The sequence below is a fragment of the Suncus etruscus genome, chromosome 5 (assembly GCF_024139225.1).
Source record: "Suncus etruscus isolate mSunEtr1 chromosome 5, mSunEtr1.pri.cur, whole genome shotgun sequence".
NCBI lineage: Eukaryota > Metazoa > Chordata > Mammalia > Eulipotyphla > Soricidae > Suncus > Suncus etruscus.
In genome coordinates, this window is record NC_064852.1 from 106,234,807 (window position 1) to 106,255,274 (window position 20,468).

At 35.1% G+C, this 20,468-nt stretch overlaps 1 protein-coding gene and 1 non-coding gene across 2 annotated transcripts in view; both read left to right on the top strand.

Moving 5' to 3' along the window:
* Positions 1-20,468, top strand: part of COL14A1 (collagen type XIV alpha 1 chain) — a 275,987-nt gene that overhangs the window by 181,214 nt on the left and 74,305 nt on the right. The window contains exons 37-39 of the mRNA XM_049772885.1: positions 9,239-9,316; positions 11,146-11,232; positions 19,772-19,825. Coding sequence (XP_049628842.1) covers positions 9,239-9,316; positions 11,146-11,232; positions 19,772-19,825 — 219 coding nt within the window. The remainder of the gene's footprint in view (positions 1-9,238; positions 9,317-11,145; positions 11,233-19,771; positions 19,826-20,468) is intronic.
* LOC126010595 (U6 spliceosomal RNA) lies at positions 15,434-15,540 on the top strand. Its single transcript, XR_007496616.1, has one exon. It is a non-coding gene; the product is annotated as a U6 spliceosomal RNA (small nuclear RNA).

A 20,468-nucleotide genomic window follows, 5' to 3' on the forward strand; every position in this document is an offset into this window, starting at 1 on the left:
AAATATATTTTGCCTTTGCAATCATTTTACTTCTAAGAACTTAGTTTTTCTTTAATATTTCCTGATATTTACTACCAGTCAAAGATGGCTCTGAAAAAATTTTGAGTTTCTAGCTTAGGATTATGTTTTTTAGTCTTTCAACCGTTAACACATAATGAGTGAATATTCAGTTAACATTTTCTGAGTTCTCTGCTGTTGTTTTGTTTTTTTTTTCAAGAGAAAAATATTAAGCTATGTCATTGAATTGCTATAATTTGCCAAGTCAAAGATTATTTTTTTAGGTATTAACATAAGATCAGTCAGTGATCCTACAGAAACAAATGTTTTTAAAATGATAAGAAATGGCTGTATGAGGCCAGAGAAATAGCATAGCGGTAGTGTGCTGTCTTGCAAGTGGCCGACCCAGGACCAACAGTGGTTCGAATCCCAGCATCCCATGTGGTCTCACGTGCCTGCCAGCAGCGATTTCTGAACAGAGCCAGGAGTAGCCGCTCAGTGATGCTCAGGTGTGTAAGTGCTGCCGGATGTGACCCAAAAACAAAAAAAAAAACAAAAACAAAAGACAAAAAAAACCCCACATGACTGTATTTTTCATTAATTTCATATTTTAATCCTTAATATTAAAATGCTAGTTGATAAATAGTACTTGATAAATAGTTGAAAAATAGTACTTGGTATGGACTAAGCATTTGAGATTATTTTACTTAATTCTACAGTAATCCTAAAAAGAGATACAACATTCCCATTTTATAAATGCTCAGGCCTAAAAGAATCCCCCTTTCATAGAGTTGGAAAATTAAATATGAGATTGAATCTGGCCTTTACATCTGGCCTGTACAGTATATCTTCTATTACAGTGAGTCTTTCCTCTGGATTAGAGTAATATTAAGGCAGAGGAGTAAATCTGCTTAAACAGTGTCAGAGACTATTATTTGAGTTATAAGCTTGAAAGTAAATGTGATAAAAAAAATAATCTCCCCATCCTCATATGTCTACCATGCATTTATTTTTCATGAATAAGTATGATAGCTATTTACATTTTCTAATGTAATTAGTATCACCATGGAATTAAAATTAAACAATTAAGTGCAAGTAAAATCAGTAAGTTCCATGGCTGCAAATACTTTTAACTTAGTTTTGAGATGGAGTCAATAAAACGTAAATAGAAATTAAAAACAAAAGATGGCCTAGTGCCCAATGCCCCAGCTTAGATGTGTATTGTAAAGCTCCATAAATATTTGTAGACATTCAGGTACAGCTTGGCTTCTAATTAGAAGCTCAATTATGCTCCGCTAGTAAAGGTCAGAGGATAAAATCTGATACTCAATGGAGAATGGAACCAGGGATATATTTTAATTCCCATTTACAGATCATAATGACTCAGCTGCTAAGAAATATTTTAATCTAATTTCATGCTAACATTTGACCCCAGATGGCTTTCTTTTGTGCTACACCCAGAGAAAAATGTCTAAAATCGAAAAATGTGCATTTGTAATTGGTTTAGTATTCCCTTGAAAGAAATGATGAAAAGTGAAAGTAGGAAGTGATGAAAATCTCTTCCCCCTGCCTTTGCTCATATCTACAAAAAATAGTTTGCTTAGTTATAAGGGACCTTTTTTTTTTTTTTTCGTCCACACCCATTTGATGCTCAGGGGTTACTCCTGGCTACGGGCTCAGAAATTGCCCCTGGCTTTGGGGGGAACCATTTGGGACGCCGGGGGATCGAACCGTGGTCCTTTTCTTGGCTAGCGCTTGCAAGGCAGACACCTTACCTCGAGGCCACCTCGCCGGCCCCAAGGGACCATTTTTTTAAAGTACAAACTTATATTAGTTGCTAGAAATATGTCTAATTTGATCCATATTGTCTAACATTTTTAGACATTTAAATGGAAATTATTTTGACAGGCCATCTCCATACTATTTTCTACATTATTTGTATGCATGCATATATGTGTTATTCCTCTTTGGAAAAAAAGCTGGAGGATTTTTTAAATTTTTTTATTTAAACAACTTTATTACATACATGATTGTGTTTGGGTTTCAGTCATGTAAAGAACAACACCCATCACCAGTGCAACATTCCTATCACCAGAGTCCCAAATCTCCCTCCTCCCCACCAACCCCCGACTGTACTCTAGACAGGCTTTCTATTTCCCTCAGACATTCTCATTATTAGAATAGTTCAAAATGTAATTATTATTTTAACTAAACTCATCCCTGTTTGTGGTGAGCTTCATGAGGTGAGCTGAAACTTCCAGCCCTCCTCTCTTTTGTGTCTGAAAATTATTATTACAAGGGTGTCTTTCATTTTTCTTAAAACCCATAGATGAGTGAGACCATTTTGCGTTTTTCTCTCTCTCTCTGATTTATTTCACTCAGCATGATAGATTCCATGTACATCCACGTATAGGAAAATTTCATGACTTCATCTCTCCTGACAGCTGCATAATATTCCATTGTGTATATGTACCACAGTTTCTTTAGCCATTCATTTGTTGAAGGGTATCTTGGCTGTTTCCAGAGTCTTGCTATGGTAAACAGTGCTGCAATGAATCTAGGTGTAAGGATGGGATTTTTGTATTGTATTTTTGTGTTCCTAGGGTATATTCCTAGGAGTGGTATAGCTGGGTCATATGGGAGCTTGATTTCCAATTTTTGGAGAAATCTCCATATTGCTTTCCATAAAGGTTGGACTAGACAGCATTCCCACCACCAGTGGATAAGAGTTCCTTTCTCTCCACATCCCCGCCAACACTGCTTGTTCTCATTCTTTGTGAGTGTGTGCCAATCTCTGTGGTGTGAGGTGGTACCTCATAGTTGTTTTGATTTGCATCTCCTTGATGATTAGTGATGTGGAGCATTTTTTCATGTGTCTTTTGGCCATTTGTATTTCTTCTTTGTCAAAGTGTCTGTCCATTTCTTCTCCCCATTTTTGATGGGATTAGATGATGTTTTTTCTTGTAAATTTCTGTCAGTGCCTTGTATATTTTGGAGATTAGCCCGTTGTCTGATGGGTATTGGGTGAATAGTTTCTCCCACTCAGTGGGGGGCTCTTGTATCCTGGGCACAATTTTCTTTCAGGTGCAGAAGCTTCTCAGCTTAATATATTCCCATCTGTTAATCTCTGCTTTCACTGGCTTGGAGAGTGCAGTTTCCTCCTTGAAGATGCCTGTAGTTTCAATATCCTGGAGTGTTTTGCCTATGTGTTGTTCTATACATCTTATGGTTTTGGGTCTGATATTGCGGTCTTTAGTCCATTTGGATTTTTACCTTTGTACATGATGTTAGCTGAGGGTCTAATTTCAATTTTTTGCAAGTGGCTATCCAGTGTGCCAACAGCACTTGTTGAAGAGGCTTTCCCTGCTCCATTTAGGATTTCCTGCTCCTTTATCGAAAATTAGGTAGTTGTATGTCTGGGGAACATTTTCTGAGTATTCAAGCCTATTCCACTGATCTGAGGGCCTGTCCTTATTCCAATACCATGCTGTTTTGATAACTATTGCTTTGTAGTAAAGTTTAGAGTTGAGGAAAGTAATTCCTCCCATATTCTCTTTTCCAATGATTGCTTTAGCTATTCAAGGATGTTTATTGTTCCAAACGAATTTCAAAAGTGCCTGATCCACTTCTTTGAAGAATGTCATGGGTATCTTTAGAGGGATCGCATGAAATCTGTATAATGCCTTGGGAATATTGAAATTTTGATGATGTTATTCCTGCCAATCCATGAGCAGGGTATATGTTTCCATTTCTGCGTGTCCTCTCTTATTTCTTGGAGCAGAGTTTTATAGTTTTCTTTGTATAGGTCCTTCACATTTTTAGTCAAGTTGATTCCAAGATATTTGAGTTTGTGTGGCACTATTGTGAATGGGGTTGTTTTCTTAATATCCATTTCTTCCTTATTATTATTGGTGTATAGAAAGGCCATTGATTTTTGTGTGTTAATTTTGTAGCTTGCCACCTTGCTATATGAGTTTCTAGAACCTTTTTGGTAGAGTCTTTAGGGTTTTCTAAGTAGAGTATCATGTCATCTGCAAACAGTGAGAGCTTGACTTCTTCCTTTCCTATCTGGAATCCCTTGATATCTTTTTCTTGCCTAATCGCTATAGCGAGTACTTCCAGTGCTAGGTTGAATAGGAGTGGTGAGAGAGGACAGCTTTGTATTGTGCCAGAATTTAGAGGGAAGGCTTTTAGTTTCTCTCCATTGAGGAAAATATTTGCCACTGGCTTGTGGTAGATGACCTTAACTATATTGAGAAAGGTTCCTTCCATTCCCATCTTGATAAGAGTTTTGATCAAGAATGGGTGTTGGACCTTATCAAATGCTTTCTCTGCATCTATTGATATGATCATGTGGTTTTTATTTTTCTTTTATTATGTTGATAGATTTACGGATGTTAAACCATGCTTGCATTCCTGGGATGAAACCTATTTGATCGTAGTGGATGATCTTCTTAATGAGGCATTGAATCCTATTTGCCAGGATTTTATTGAGGATCTTTGCATCTGTATTCACCAGCGATATTGGTCTGTAATTTTCTTTTATGGTAACATCTTTGTCTGGTTTAGGTATCAAGGTGATGTTGGCTTCATAAAAGCTATTTGGAAGTGTTTCCGTTTGTTCAATTTCATGAAAGAGTCTTGCCAGTATTGGTAGTAGTTTCTCTTGGAAAGTTTGATAGAATTCATTAGTGAATCCATCTGAACCTGGGCTTTTGTTTTTGGGCAGACATTTGATTACCGTTTTAATTTCATCAATAGTGATGGGGGTGTTTAGATATGCTACATCCTCTTCATTCAACCATGGAAGATTATAAGAGTCTAAGAATTTATCCATTTCTTCCAGGTTCTCATTTTTAGTGGCATAGAGTTTCTCAAAGTAGTTTCTGATTACCCTTTGAATCTCTACCATATCAGTAGTGATCTCTCCTTTTTCATTCCTAATACAAGTTATCAAGTTTCTCTCTCTCTCGCTTTGTTAGTTTTGCCAGTGGTATATCAATCTTGTTTATTTTTTATAAAGAACCAACTTCTGCTCTCGTTGATTTTTCGGATTGAAATTTGGGTTTCCACTTCATTGATTTCTGCTCTCAGCTTTGTTATTTCCTTCTGTCTTCCTTTTTTTGGGTCCTTTTGTTGAGCACTTTCTGGTTCTATTAGCTGTGAAATTAAGCTACTCAGGTAAGCTCCTTCTTCCTTCCTGGTGTGTGCTTGCAAAGCTATAAATTTTCCTTTCAGTACGGCTTTTGCTGTGTCCCATAAGTTTTGATAGTTTGTATCTTTATTTTTATTTGTTTCCAGGAACCTTTTGATTTCGTCCTTGATTTTATCTCGGACCCACTGGTTATTCAGTATTAGGCTGTTTAACTTCCAAGTGTTAAAGTTTTCCTTCTGTGTGCCTTTGGAATTCAAAAATAATTTCAGAGCCTTGTGGCAGCAAAGGTAGTCTGCAAAATATCTATCCGCTTAATATTATGGAGGTATGTTTTATGTGCCAGCATGTAATTTATCCTGGAGAATGTCCCATGTACATTGGAGAAGAATGTGTATCCAGGTTTCTGGGGATGGAGTGTCCTATATATATCCACTAGGCCTCTTTCTTCCATTTCTCTCCTCAGGTCTAGTATATTCTTGTTGGGTTTCAGTCTGGTTGACCTATCTAGTGTTGACAAAGCCGTGTTGAGGTCCCCCACAATTATTGTGTTGTTATTGACATTATTTTTCAGATTTGTCAACAGTTGTATTAAATATTTTGCTGGACCCTCATTCGGTGCATATATGTTTAGGAGAGTTATTTCTTCCTGCTCTACAAACCCATTGATTAATATAAAATGTCCATCTTTGTTTCTTTCAACCTTGCTGAGTATAAAGTTTGCATTATCTGATATTAGTATGGCCATTCCAGCTTTTTTATGGGTGTTGTTTGCTTGGATAATTTTTCTCCAGCCTTTTATTTTGAGTCTATATTTGTTCTGACTATTTACGTGCATTTCTTGTAGGCAGCAGAAGGTTGGATTGAGTTTTTTTGATCCATTTAGCCACTCTGTGTCTCTGAACTGGTGCATTGAGTCCATTGACATTGAGAGAAAGAATTGTCCTGGGATTTAATGCCATCTTTATATCGAAATTTGGTGTGTCTTTTGGTTAGTCTTGTCTTAAATTAGGTCTTTCCATTTTTCTCTTAAGACTGGTTTTGAGTCTCTAAAGTTTCTGAGCTGGTTTTTTTTTTTTTTTTTTGTCTGTGAAATCATGTATTCTTCCATCAAACCGGAAAGTGAGTTTTGCTGGGTACAGTATTCTAGGTGAGCATTCATTTTATTTAGTCTTGTCACAATATCCCACCACTGCTTTCTGGACTTGAGTGTTTCTGGTGACAGGTCTGCTGTAAATCTCAAGGATGCTCCCTTGAATGTAATTTCCCCTTTTGATCTTGCTGTTTTCAGAATTCTGTCTCTATCTGTGGGATTTGTCATTGTGACTAGGATGTGTCTTGGGGTATTTTTTCTGGGGTCTCTTTTGGTTGGTACTCTTCGAGCATGCAGGATTTGATCATATATACTCTTTAGCTCTGGAAGTTTCTCTTTAATGATGTTCTTGACCGTTGATTCTTCCTGGAAATTTTCTTCCTGGGTCTCTGGGACTCCAATGATTCTTAAGTTGTTTCTGTTGAGCTTATCATAGACTTCTATTTTCATCTGTTCCCATTCTTTGACTAATTTTTCCATTGTCTGTTAATTTGCTTTAAATTTTTTTTCCAATCTCTTCCTCTGTATGGAATTGTTATGTATCTCATCTTCCACAGCACCAAGTCTATTCTCAGCTTCTGTTCCCTGTCCCAGAGTTTATCCATTTTGTCATTCACTTCGTTTACTGAGTTTTTCAGGCCTGTTATTTGATATGTTGTTTCAGTTTGGAGTTTTGTGATTTCTGTCTTCATATTTTCTTGGTTCTTATTAGTGTTCTGTTCAACTCGTTCCATGGTTTCTTTGAGTTTGTTGAGCATCTTCCATATTGCTAGTCTAAGTCCTTATCTGAGAGTTTGATTAGTTGGTTGGTCATTATCTGGTCATCAGAATTGTCATCTTCATTCTCTATGTCTGATGCTGGCCTGTGTTGTTTCCCCATTGTCACACTTGTATTGTGGGTTTTTCTACGTGTTGTGGTGGTATTTATTGGCTAAATGATGCAGGCAGCACACTCCTCCAGCCCCATCCTTTCTGGATGGGTCCACTTGTCTCTAAGGGAGGGGAGTCCTCCGTGGATTAAGCCTCACACAGGATCAAATCTTTGGCCCGAGCATGCAGCAGAGAAGACAGTCCAGAGAGAAATGCTGGGCTTCAGTTATCTAGCACAGTTTTTAGTGTGATTTTTTCTTCTTGTTGCAATGGTGTTCTTTTGTTAGAAAGATCGCATGGCCTTGTAGCGAAGTGGAGCCAAAGTGCTTTGCTGGAGCCTCTTTTCAGCCCACTCCCAAGAGGTTCATGCAACAGGATAGTAGACAGACACACACAGGCAGCACTCATAATTTTTCACAGTTGGGCCCCACTGGGCAGGTGCAGTTTTGTGGATTTTCCCAGCCTGACGTCACAAACAGGGGACCTGGCTTCTGCAAAGCATAGCCGGTTTTCACATTTTGGTGCAGGTCCTTGGCGTTCCTGCCCTGAAATTGGCTTCAGGGAGAGCGAGTTTTCTGGAGCCTCTTTTCAGCCCACTCCCAAGAGGTTCACACAACAGGATAGTAGTCAGACACACACAGCACTCACAATTTTTCACAGTCAGGCCCCACTGGGCAGTCGTGGTTTCGTGGATTTTCCCAGCCTGATGTCACAGACAGGGGACCTGGCTTCTGCAAAGCATAGCCGGTTTTCACGTTTTGGAGCAGTTCCTTGGCGTTCCTGCCCTGAAATTAGCCTCTGGCAGAGCGAGTTTTCTGGAGCCTTTTTTTGGCCCACTCCCAAGAGGTTCACGCAACAGGATAGTAGACAGACACACTCAGGCAGCACTCACAATTTTTCACAGTTGGGCCCCACTGGGCAGGTGTAGTTTTGCGGATTTTCACAGCCTGACGTCACAAACATGGGCTTACTCTTAGCATGGAACCATATAGAGTGACATAAATTAAACCTATATAGATAGTGTGCTGTAAATGTCCTACCAGCTATCCAGTCTCTCTGGTGATGGACATATACATTTTTTTCCAAGTGACTTGTTTGAGAAAAATTGTGAGTAAAAACAAGGTATCACATTTTAAGCTCTTGCTGAAAACAAATAATATTAAGGAAAATTTCTTCAGCCTCCCCAGCTCTATAATTGATAAAACTTTAATGTTTAAACTTATTCTAGAGAGGGGCTGGAGAGATAGCACAGCATTAGGGCATTTGCCTTACACACTGCCAATTCAGGACAGACAGTGGTTCACATCTCGGCATCTCATATGGTCCCCTGTGCCTAGCAGGAGCGATTTCTGAGCACAAAGCCAGGAGCAACACTGAGCACTGCTGGGTGTAACCCAAAAACAAAAATAAACAAACAAACAAAAAAGTATTCTAGAGAGATGAAGAGATAGCTTAGAGTTACCTAAATGTTGTCCTGTATGTGGACAATTACAGTTCAACCCCTAGCACCACATATGGTTCTCTGTGCACTGTTGACTTCATTATTCTAAATATCTACATAATTTTTGATTTGCATTATACACTAAAGAAAAGAGTGCTGAATGTATGCATCAGTTATGTCAGATTTAAAGTCAGAATTACTTCAATTCAAAATTTTTTCATGAATATTTACTATATACCACATATTTTGATAGGGCACACAAAGATTAATAATAATTCTTTGAAGAGATCACAATCTAAGGAAAAATTAATATAATTGTGTTGTTTTGTGGCATATCTTGCAAAAGGTGTATTAAGGTATTACAGAGGTACTTGGAATAACTGAGATGATTATTACAGGAAAAGTTTCGATGGAGGTTCCCAATTTACTTTTTAGGTAGAGAAGGGAGAAGAAAGTTATAATCAATATAGAAATTTTGATAGTAGAGAAGGTCAGTATGAACCAAACCATAGATCACTGTGTGTTTATGAAACAAAACCAACATATTATTATAGCTATCTACTCATTGAAAGGTATAAATGTATTAGAATTTTGATATGTAATACTTAACCAGAATCCTTATGATTATAAGCCCAATGTATCTATGTCTCCTCTACTGAATATCAATTTCCTTTTCAAATTACAGTTCCAGTTACAGATGTTTGACATTGTTTGCTCTACCTCATGGGCCAGTCGAGACAAATGCTGTGAACTCCCAGGCCTGGTATGAATTTCCCTTTCATTACTAGTCTGTTCTTGATTGAAATATTTTTAAAATTAAACTTAATTTTCTTTGAATAAACAGTTGTTCCTTGGCACTTTTATTATAAATAATGGCACATGATGATAATGAAAATTAGGAAGATTTTAAGAAAGAGGCATGTGTGAATCAACAGAACACACATGTACAGTTTAAGAGGCCATCCACACAAGTCCAGATGTTCCCAGATTTAGTACTTCACTAAGCTTAAGCATCTTAATAATTTTTCCCATTACATCCTTCAGCCAAAACACTGAATAATTCTATCCACAAAGTAATTAAATCCAAACATCTTAATAATTGTTCCTGTTCTAACAACCCAATATCCATGTGAAGTACAATAACATACATAAATGGAAAGAAAGATACTTCATTTTCTTATTAAATAACCACATGACTACTAATGGGATGTGTGTGCCTACTGGGAAAGCATATTTTCTCGTATCTTGGAATATATTTGCATATCACCACCTTCACTTATTTTTCACAATGATTTTCCCCATAGTACATACTTTTTCTCACAATTGCTGCTGAAAATACAGGTTTGAAAATATATGATATCACTTAATATTGTGTCTTAAAATCCTTTGTTGAAGTTGTGAGCTGCTGTGAGTTGGCTGTTCATGTGATGTGCGATGGCTGCCAAATACTTCTATTTTTCCTTATTTTTTAAATTTCACAAAGAGTTTTCCATAGTATGTGAGTGCATTAGAATACAGAATCTGGGGACTGTAGGCATAACCTGCCTATGCTATTAGAAAAATCAAACCTTTTCTGATTATTAATTTCAAATGTAATTCATAGGGAACATATTTGTATATATAAATATTATATGTTTAATTATACCTGACACATGTATATATTTATTGTACACATGTGTATAAGTATATATTCATGTATATAAGTACATATAACACACATATATACAAATTTATATCTTAGAATCTTTATAAAGGTGAAATGAAATGGATCATTTTGTCCCAGTTGAGCAGTACTTAGGTCCTGAGACAGTTTATACATTTTTTAAAAATTTATTTTGTTGAAACAATTGTGATGAATAGAGTCCTTCATAGTTGAATTTGAAATATACAATGAGTCAGGGCCCTACCCACCACCAGTGTTAACATCCTTCCACCAATGGACCAAGAGTACAACCTATACCACTACCCTTTGCCGCCTGGCCAGTATAACAGGCCCTTTGAGTTTAGATGTTAAAGTTTAGAAGAAAATCAGGCTAATTCTCATAGTTGTCTGGCAGTGTTACTTGGCAGCACAATTATTCAAGGGAAGAAAATTTTATAATTTTATTTCTCATCACAAAATATGAGTATTATAAATAGAGTGTTATTTGAAATTGATTTTGGGGGGTAGATTTTATTTTTATGTAGTATATATACAGTTGCTTTAGTGGACAATTCTCCAAATTTTCTTTGATTCTTTCAAATTGGGGAAAATAATACAAAAATATTTTTAAGACCTTTAACTTTATAAACATTGAGTTAACTATTGTTTTTTGTTTTTGCTTTGTTTTGTTTTTATACTTGTTTCATACTTCGTTTTATACTTCTTAGCTGATTTTACAACATCCTCTGACAATGATTATTCTCAACAATCTGCTAGATTCTCATTTTTCTTCAAAGCAAATATCATTTTTCTTCAAAGAAAATATTTTGTTATCAGAAAATACTCTCCATCTTTCTAGACTAGTGCTCACTTAACAACACTTGAAGTGCCTTAAGTGTTTGAGTTCACAGATTATATAATGAATTGTATGCTGTTTCTCCTCTCCTCAGAGGGATGAAGAAACCTGCTCAGACCTTCCACATTCCTGCGCCTGCTCTGAAGCTAGCAAAGGAACTCTGGGACCAGCAGGCCCACCAGTAAGTCTTGTCTACTTTGAGCCTCGGCATGCCTTAATAATAGTCATGATTATCATGTATTTATTATGTACTCTGATGACTACTGTGCTAAATGTTTACTTACCTAAAATAAAACTAGACCACAGAAATTAAAGGAAACTTCCCTGAAGAATAGATTGGGGGCCTGGAGATGGTTCAACACATGCACAAGGCCCCCATTTTGAGCTCTAGAACCACAGGTCCATCAAGGTTTGTCAGGTATGTCCTTCATGGCCCTCCAGTACCCCTAGCCTTTAGCAGAACTATATCACTGAAGCCATCCAACTATCAGATTTAGAGGAATGCCATGAGTGGTCTTCTAGACTGTTTCAGTATTGCTTGGGAATCTCCTTGGAGTAAGGACAGAGCTTGAAGAGCAGACTTTCAAATATGAGTCCCTATCACTGTATATATTTTGGGAGGTCATAGGGTGGAAAGGGACATTTAATCAGATATAAGGTATTGTCTTAAATCTAGCTACTAAAAAAAAAAGATTTGTGCTCAACTGTTGTTTTTTGCCTTAGTAAGATTAATTAATTCACTGTTATTTAGATTGGTCATTCGATGTACCTGCCATAAAGTAGTCCTGTGAACTACAGTTTATTGACCCATTATTGTGGGCTATTTCCCTACTACAGCTATTTCCACCATGAAAATTCTTGGTATCTACCTTTGCCAATATGACTAAAATCTTTCAAAATAATAGTTAGGGAGGCTCAAGATATGGTATAACTGGCAAGTCCTTGTATATAGCCAACCCAGTTTTGATTCTAGGCACCTCCATCTGGTCCCCAGAACCCAGTATGATGAATGCTTGTGTGCAGAGACAGAAATGATACCTGAGCAAAACCAGATGTGGCCCAAAAGCAAAACAAAACAAAAACATTTAGAAACAGATTTGGTGGGGGAGAGTGGTAGAAGTAGAATAAGGAAATACATCTTCAACGTCATGAAGCTACCTCATCTCTTCAAAGTAATTTTTCTCTTTCACAAACTCTGACCTACAGGTCTCTTTCTCTGCACCTCATCTGATACTGCCAGGCAGGAGTGCTATAAAACCAAACCACTGCTTCTTTGAATATGGTTTTCTTTTCCCGGCTACTGAGAGAGAGCAAGTTTTCATTTATCTTTGAACAGTCACAATCTTTTCTGATATAAATACTCATTTATGGACTGCTGAATTCATAAATACTCATTTATGACCATACTTTGACTATTCCTTTGAGAATATGTAATAACCAAGTGATGCACACAAATGAGTATTTATGAGTCTAGCAGTTCATAAATAATCAAGACTACTAGTAGTACAATTTCCACTTTTGTTTATCTAAATATGTTTTTATGTGCCATCATTATGTAAATAGTTTTGATGAATGTTTTAAAGATTTTTCCTAATATCCATTGCCATTGCTTCATATTTATAATAGAATTTCTAGTGTTTCAGCCAGGTACATGGTCATTCAACAAAGCATTTGATTTCTTAGCATTTGATTTCTAAGTGGATTTGACCTTATGACTAAATTCTGTCCAGTGAAAGAAAAGGCATATGCAGTAATGTTTGGTCATTAAATACAAACTAACTGTCCATCTTTACAATTTTAAGAGCTCTATAAGCTAAAATGGTTTTGACAGCAAGCTCATTTTTATAAATAATATCCTTAGAGCAAAACAATAATATAGCAGTACTCAAGGTTTCACAGGGCCTTCATAGGGAGTTGCTCTTGTATGAACCAGTTCAGATTTTAATACTGACTTCAACCAAAATCAACAAACAACTTTCCAAAGAAATAAAATTAGGGTTCAATTCTAGATTAATGGTTATTTTCGCTGAACATTTTGCAGATCCCATTAAAGTGTTGTATAGCCTCCCTTGTTGCCATTGAAAAGTCAGCTGTCAGTCTAATTGATTGTCATTCTGTGAACTGTGAGAAAATTCTTTATCCCTGGTTGCTTTCAAGAGGCTTTTGACTTTAGTGAATCCAAGTTTCAGTAAAATATGCCTTTGTGTAAATTTTTGTTGCTTTCTGCTTTCTTGACATCTTGGGACTTCATGAGTTTCTCATTAAATACAGAATATGCTGTCATTTTTTCTTTCTTGTTTTTCAGAGTCTCCAACTGGATTCACATTCAAGTTCTAATTTGTATTCGATTATCTCTAACCCCTTTTTATTTTCTACCTGTCTTCCTAGGTTTGATTCTGCAAATTTCTTCAAGCCTATTCTTTAGCATCCTCTGTGTTTAACTTTGTTGAATTAAGTTATTTACCTATTCATTTTGTTTCTGATTATGATACTATATTTAGCCTAAAGTTAGTTTTTTTTATATTCACTGGTCATTTGTGTAGTCTGTTCTTTAGTAAAAGTTTCATTTTTAAATATTTTTAAAATAGAGCTTATGCTCTTTAATTAATCTTTTCAATAACTACAGCAATTGGTTCTCATTCTGCCATTTCTCTTTCTGCTGATTTTGCATGTTATCTTTGTATTTTATGATATTCTTTTTGGTATCTATTTGAATTTCTATTTATTAAAACATTGTCTTTAGAAATTTCCAGCCACACTGCAGAGAATATATATATGTTATGCACATATGCATATATATTTGTTTTCTGCTAAGCTCCTGTGTGTGCAACCAACTAAAAAGGGCCTTAGAGCTTTTACTTTGGGATCTTTATATTTTAAGGAATGAATTCTCATATTTTTAGTTTGATATCAAGCAATGAAATAGAATCCATATATTGTAGACTCTAGAACTTTGATTTTATGTATAGCTTAATTGAGCATATTCAGTGAGCTTGTATTTATTATAATTATTTAATAAAAGTAAATTTTATTATTAAAATTCTTAAAGTATGCCTATAGTTTAACATACTATCACTTTAATGCTATATCCATTGTTTAGTACATAAACAGCCAATAAGTTTAATAGGTTCTCATCAGAGGATAACTTAAACAAATGAAATTATTATATATATCTAAGATGTTACTACAGAAAAACTTTATTGCTTGAGTAGAGTGTATTGAAAATTTAATATATATTAATTAATTTGTTAATTTGTTTAACTTATTTGTCAATTTAACAGTGTACAGTTTATCAAAGATAAATTATTATAGTTTAGGTCATCAATGGGATAGTTTTAAAACATTAGATATTTTTATTTTTTCTTATCTAGTTATTTTCCTGGTTAATTATTTTTTGTTTTGGGGGGTCTTCTTTGAACCATAACACAATGTGAATTCTGTCCCTGAATAGCATGAGAATCAGCTTCTCGATAATTTTTTTTTTTTTTTGGTTTTTGGGCCACACCCGTTTGATACTCAGGGGTTACTCCTGGCTATGTGCTCAGAAATAACTCCTGGCTTGGGGGGACCATATGGGACACCGGGGGATCAAACCGCGGTCTGTCCTACACTAGCGCTTGCAAGGCAGACACCTTACCTTTAGCGCCACCTCTACATTCCCTGCTTCACACTATTAAATGGGAACAACTTACTGATCATTCATCTGCTACCAGGCATGCTTCTCCCTCCAGTCTCAGAGTGCAACTTTTCATGTCCCTCAGATTTAAAGAATGCTTTGTATTCTACCACTCTTCCACTTGATGTCATTTTGTAGTGTTGTGTGGCCTATAAAATATAAGCTTCACAACAAGCCTGAACCCTCTTCCTCATCCTCACTCAGGTTATTCTCATTTCTTATGGCTGCTATTTTTCCTTTTCTTCTTCATTCCTGGAACATAAGTGTTCAGTCCTTAAGTGCAATAATGTTTGGTTTTGTATTTGAAACATCACTATTAAGCTCCTTTTTCTTGAGGATTTTCAACTGAAACTGGAATAAGTTATAAAATATATAAAAGGGGAGCTAATAGTGAAACTCAACAATAACCAAAGCAAAAGTGAAAGTCAAAGTTTGAGTCTAACTTAGAGGGGAAAAACAGGATTAAATATAAAAGAAAAGCTACTGAAGTGATCTTTAAAGTACAATAAACACCTTGAGAAATAGCATTTCAAGCAATATGTCATAAACTCTACTTGAATTTACTATAGTAAATTATTTTCTGACTCAACAATTTATGTAATTTATACCAATAAGGGCAGTAGAAAGAAAGACATGAATAAAAGAACTGTATTTTCATAGTTTAGACCAATTATTATTGGTTCTTATTAAAGAATTGTAAGTTATGGTGCTCGCTTCAGCAGCACATATACTAAAATTGGAACAATACAGAGAAGATTAGCATGGCCCCTGAGCAAGGATGACACGCAAATTCATCAAGTGTTCCATATTTAAAAAAAGGAGGGGGCTGACAAGGTGGCGCTAGAGGTAAGGTGTCTGTCTTGCAAGCGCTAGCCAAAGATCAGGACCGCGGTTTGATTCCCTCAAGCCAGGGGCAATTTCTGAGTGCTTAGCCAGGAGTAACCCCTGAGCATCAAATGGGTGTGGCCCGAAAAACAAAAACAAAACAAAACAAAAAACAATTGTAAGTTATGTCCACAAAATACTTGTTCTCATTTTCTGCTCAATGTTTAAGCTTAGAAGTAATGTAGAATCTAAATTAAAAATTATAAAATAACTCTAATCTGTAGAAATGTCTGGCCCAAATATCTTTGAACCAAATAGTCATATTGTATTAAATTTTACTGTGGAAAAAATATAAACAAAATTAAAGAAATATATCAGACTGACTATATAAATTGACAGTCAGTAGACTCTTAAAATAAAGAGAAAATTTAACTAACAGCAGTATAAACTATTGGGCTTTTGTTTTTTCATTGTACAACAGATTGAGAGGTCCCAAAGCAAAGGAACTGCAACATCCTCAACGATCCAAGCCTGTTCCCATTAGCTTTCCTCAGACTAGTTGGTTCTTGATCAAATTGGCTCAAACTGGTTAGCAAAACCTTTCCTAGTTGCAAAGGAGATTGGGGAAGAAAATCTGAGTTTAAATAAAGGAGAGAAAAAAGTGTTACATGTATAAATAAATACAGAATTTCTGCACATACATGCCAAAGAAGATATGCCTTATGAAAAAAAGTTTAACTGTAGTTTTTAGGAAAATAAAAAATTTAAATGAGACTAAAATATTATTGGGTTGGCAAAAATGCAGTATTTGGCAGTAATAAGTGTTGACTAAAGTTCAGATAAAGAGAGTTGGCTTAAAATCTTGTTAGATGAGTGTATTGGCTGAGCTCTTTGGCCACTCATTTTGGCAATATGTCTGCCTATCCATCAAATTCCATTTAGAACTTCTATCTTCAGCATTAACATTTATACCCCTGAGAATTGAAAGGAAGTATAATGATATGCATGTTACCTCTTTAGTAACAGTATTGCAAACCACAGTGCCTAAAAAATAAAAGGGTAAAGGGAGACAGAAAGACAGAGAGAGGGAGACAGAGAGGAACAAAGTAAAACGTATACCATAAAGGCAGGCAGATAGGGGTTGAGAGGGAAAAAACTGGTGATATTGGTGATAGGAAATGTACACTGGTGAAGGGATGGGTACTGGAACATTGTATGATCAAAACTCAACTGTGGACAACTTTTTAACTCTGTACCTCATGGTAATTTAATTTATTTTTTTCTAGATTTGTACCCAGAAAAGACATAGTGCCTCTTAATTTTGTTGTGTTACTGTTGGTCTTGTTTTTGGCTTTTTTTCCCCTTTGGCTTTTAGGGAGAGCATACCAAGGTGTGCTCTGTACTTAAACTCATAGCTTTGTGCTCTGCGAATTCCTGGTAGTACTCTGAAACTATATGGGCTCTAGGGATTGAACCAGTGCCAGCCATGTACAAAGCTTACCTTACTGTACCTTACTGTACTAGCTCTGTACTGTATAAAGATTTCAAGTGCAATATCCTTTTTGTCAAACAGCAACCAAAATGTTTGTATGTCAAGATTTCAAGAAAATGTTGATAAATTATTAGAATATCTTTAATTGTGTGATACTAATGGGGCTGATGTAGTCTTTTAATTGATTTCTGCATTTACTCCTTTCTTTAAAGGCATTTTTTAAAGAGGAAAGGGTTTAATTGACTGTAGTGGAAAGATACTATTACTTTGGTGATAGGTATGGTATGAGAGCATATACTGAAGATAATATATACCCACATTTGAAGGATTGAAGAAATTACATACCTACACAGGAACATTTGTAAGCCAATGTCACTACAATAAAATATTAAATTAAAATTTTCCTATGAAGCCCCTCCCAAAAAGCATATGATGCATCAATTTAAAACTTTGAAATACATTATTTCAATTGCTTTTCAATTTTATACCTTTAAATAAAACATTTAAGTTTTTTAAAAAATGTTTGTAAATGAAGAAACTGCTATATTTTCAATAGAAGAATGGTTAAGCATATCTATGTATATATAGTTTGGGGAATTATGTAACTACTGTGTACAAATATAAGAAGTTAGAACCATATGCTTTAATCATGGAAAATATGTAAAACATATTAAATAAAAAGTTTAGAGTGAACTAACCCAAATATAATGCTTCAAATGAATATTACCTCAATTTAAAAAATTGTATTTAAAAAGTGTAGTTTCATATATGCAAACTGTCCATCAAAATAAAAATTCCTGGAGGTGATGTATCTTATAGATACATATAAACTTACAAGAAACCTAATTTCATCATCTTATTTGAAATATTTAAAGGAAAAGCAACTAACTTATATTAGGTAGAAGAATAAATTTTAGTGATTTCAACCAGTTAACCTAAAATACTACTCTGAATGATTTGTAATTCACTTTGGACAAAATAAAAATTATTAATAAATAGAAAAGAAACTTGGAAAATGTCCAGATCTATTTTTCCTCAAATAATTCTGGTGCAATACAAAATGATTCCCAGTTGTCATGGACATAACAAAAATTAATTGAAATCATGTAGTGAAAAAGTTAGTATTCAATTCCCAGTTATCTCTTTATCCTTCCGCTCAATTAAAAGAGATAGTCTTTAGTACAGGAAGTAAGGCATTTGCTTTACATTGTGGCCAATCCTGCTTCAAGTTATGGGTATCACCTATGCTTCCCTGGATAATGCGGGAATGATTCCTAAGCACAGAACCAAGAGGATGCCTGAGCACCCACAAGTATGGCCCTCACTAAAGAAAGGAAAAAAAAAAAAAGAAAAAAAAAAAAAGAAAAGGAAAGAAAATACAATCTGGTATCCAGATGATTTCCCAATATTTGTTAATCTCCCCTTTTAACTAAACAGACTTATGATTTACACACTTTAAAAGGAACAAATGGTAGCTAAATTTAACAGCGATATTTACAATATATTGAAGATTGTCTTCTATATGATTTATTGGTTAATAAGTAATACTCATGTTTAATAACAATGCATTTTTATTGACGCCAGTGTTATACTATTTGTTTTTAAAAGAGTTAAGTGAAATAGTCAATAAAATAATTGTGCATTTATATATGTATATAGGCAAGCATGTGCAATCAGATTTATAGAGAATACATATCAAAATATTTACATTTATGTTTGTATTTAGGTAAATAAAAGTGATTTATTTAGTTAAATAATAAAAATAATAATTTTATTATTATAAAAATTTATAATAAAATAATAAATAAAAGTGATTTATTTAGGTAAATAATAGTGCTAAAGGCAAAAGTTTTGACAGTAATGTATATATGTCAAATCTATTAGACTTAAGTAGAGATAAATCTAAATTATTTATCCCGGAGAGATAGCACAGCGGTGTTTGCCTTGCAAGCAGCCGATCAGGACCAAAGGTGGTTGGTTCGAATCCCGGTGTCCCATATGGTCCCCCGTGCCTGCCAGGAGCTATTTCTGAGCAGACAGCCAGGAGTAACCCCTGAGCAATGCCAGGTGTGGCCCAAAAACCAAAAAAAAAAATTTAAATTATTTCTATCTGGGATTTTGGCAACTTCACTAAAGAATTGAATGGCAGAATTTTTGGATAACATATATACAAATTTAAATTTTATTATTTGTGTCCATTAATAGAAATGATTTTAGGATCTAAAATTTAAAACTCTTTAAATTTTAAAAATTTAAAACTTTAAAATTTCAAGGGTTTTTTGCATAAAAAAGTTTTCTTAAACTTGCTGTGAAATCATCAGCCAAATTTCTGGGCCCGGGTGGTAAATTTCCAGATAAGGTCATGATGAATATATACCATTACATAATGTGTTGACATTTGTACAAAACAAGAATTACAGGGGCCGGGAAGGTGGCGCTAGAGGTAAGGTGTCTGCCTTACAAGCGCTAGCCAAGGAACGGACCGCGGTTCGATCCCCCGGCGTCCCATATGGTCCCCCCAAGCCAGGGGTGATTCCTGAGCACATAGTCAGGAGTAACCCCTGAGCGTCAAACGGGTGTGGCCCAAAAACAAAAAAAAAAAAAAAAAAAAAAAAACAAACAAACAAACAAAACAAGAATTACATAATTCATATTATTAAAGAAAATGGGGAAAATATACTGCCTAAAGATTTGTCTTTGTGCTAACAACTAACATCTGTTTGCTAGGGTGGTCCAGGACTCCGAGGGCCAAAGGGCCAGCGAGGTGAACAGGGCCCAAAGGTAATGTATTTTGGGGTTAAATATTATTACCCTTTGTAAGACAAATCCCATTATATATTTTTAAATAAAAGTTCTTATATATTTTAAAATAAAAGTTCTACATATGCTCTTTTCCTATTTCAAAATACTAGTGTTCTTCTGTCAAAATGTTTAATAGCTTAGTATTTTAAAAAATGTTTGTATCAGAAACAAGATTGTTAATATTGTAAGTTTTTTTTGTCTCCAAAGCAATAGTCTGTCTCATATATTCTCTTACTTTAGTTATAACAAAAATGTGGTTTATTTGGGGGAAGTTCTGTATCACCATTAGACAAATATATCATTAGATAATTTCTCAGTTGTAGATTCCTTCTTTTTCCTTTGCACTATGTAAATCAAACTCACAGCTCTACTGTCTGTTCTCATATATGAGGGCCAGAAAACCGTGTAGTTCAAATTATACACTGTATACAGACATCAACCAAGAGATAAAGTTGTGCCCATGTATTATAACATGCACAAAAGTACCCTAAGGGTTGGCAAAAGTTTAGTCACTTGTTAAATTCAGGTCTTACCAGCTCATCTCTAAATTTGGGCAAATCTTCTAATTGTTTTTTACTTCAGATTCTTGATTTTCCTTTACTTTTATTTATATATTTATTTA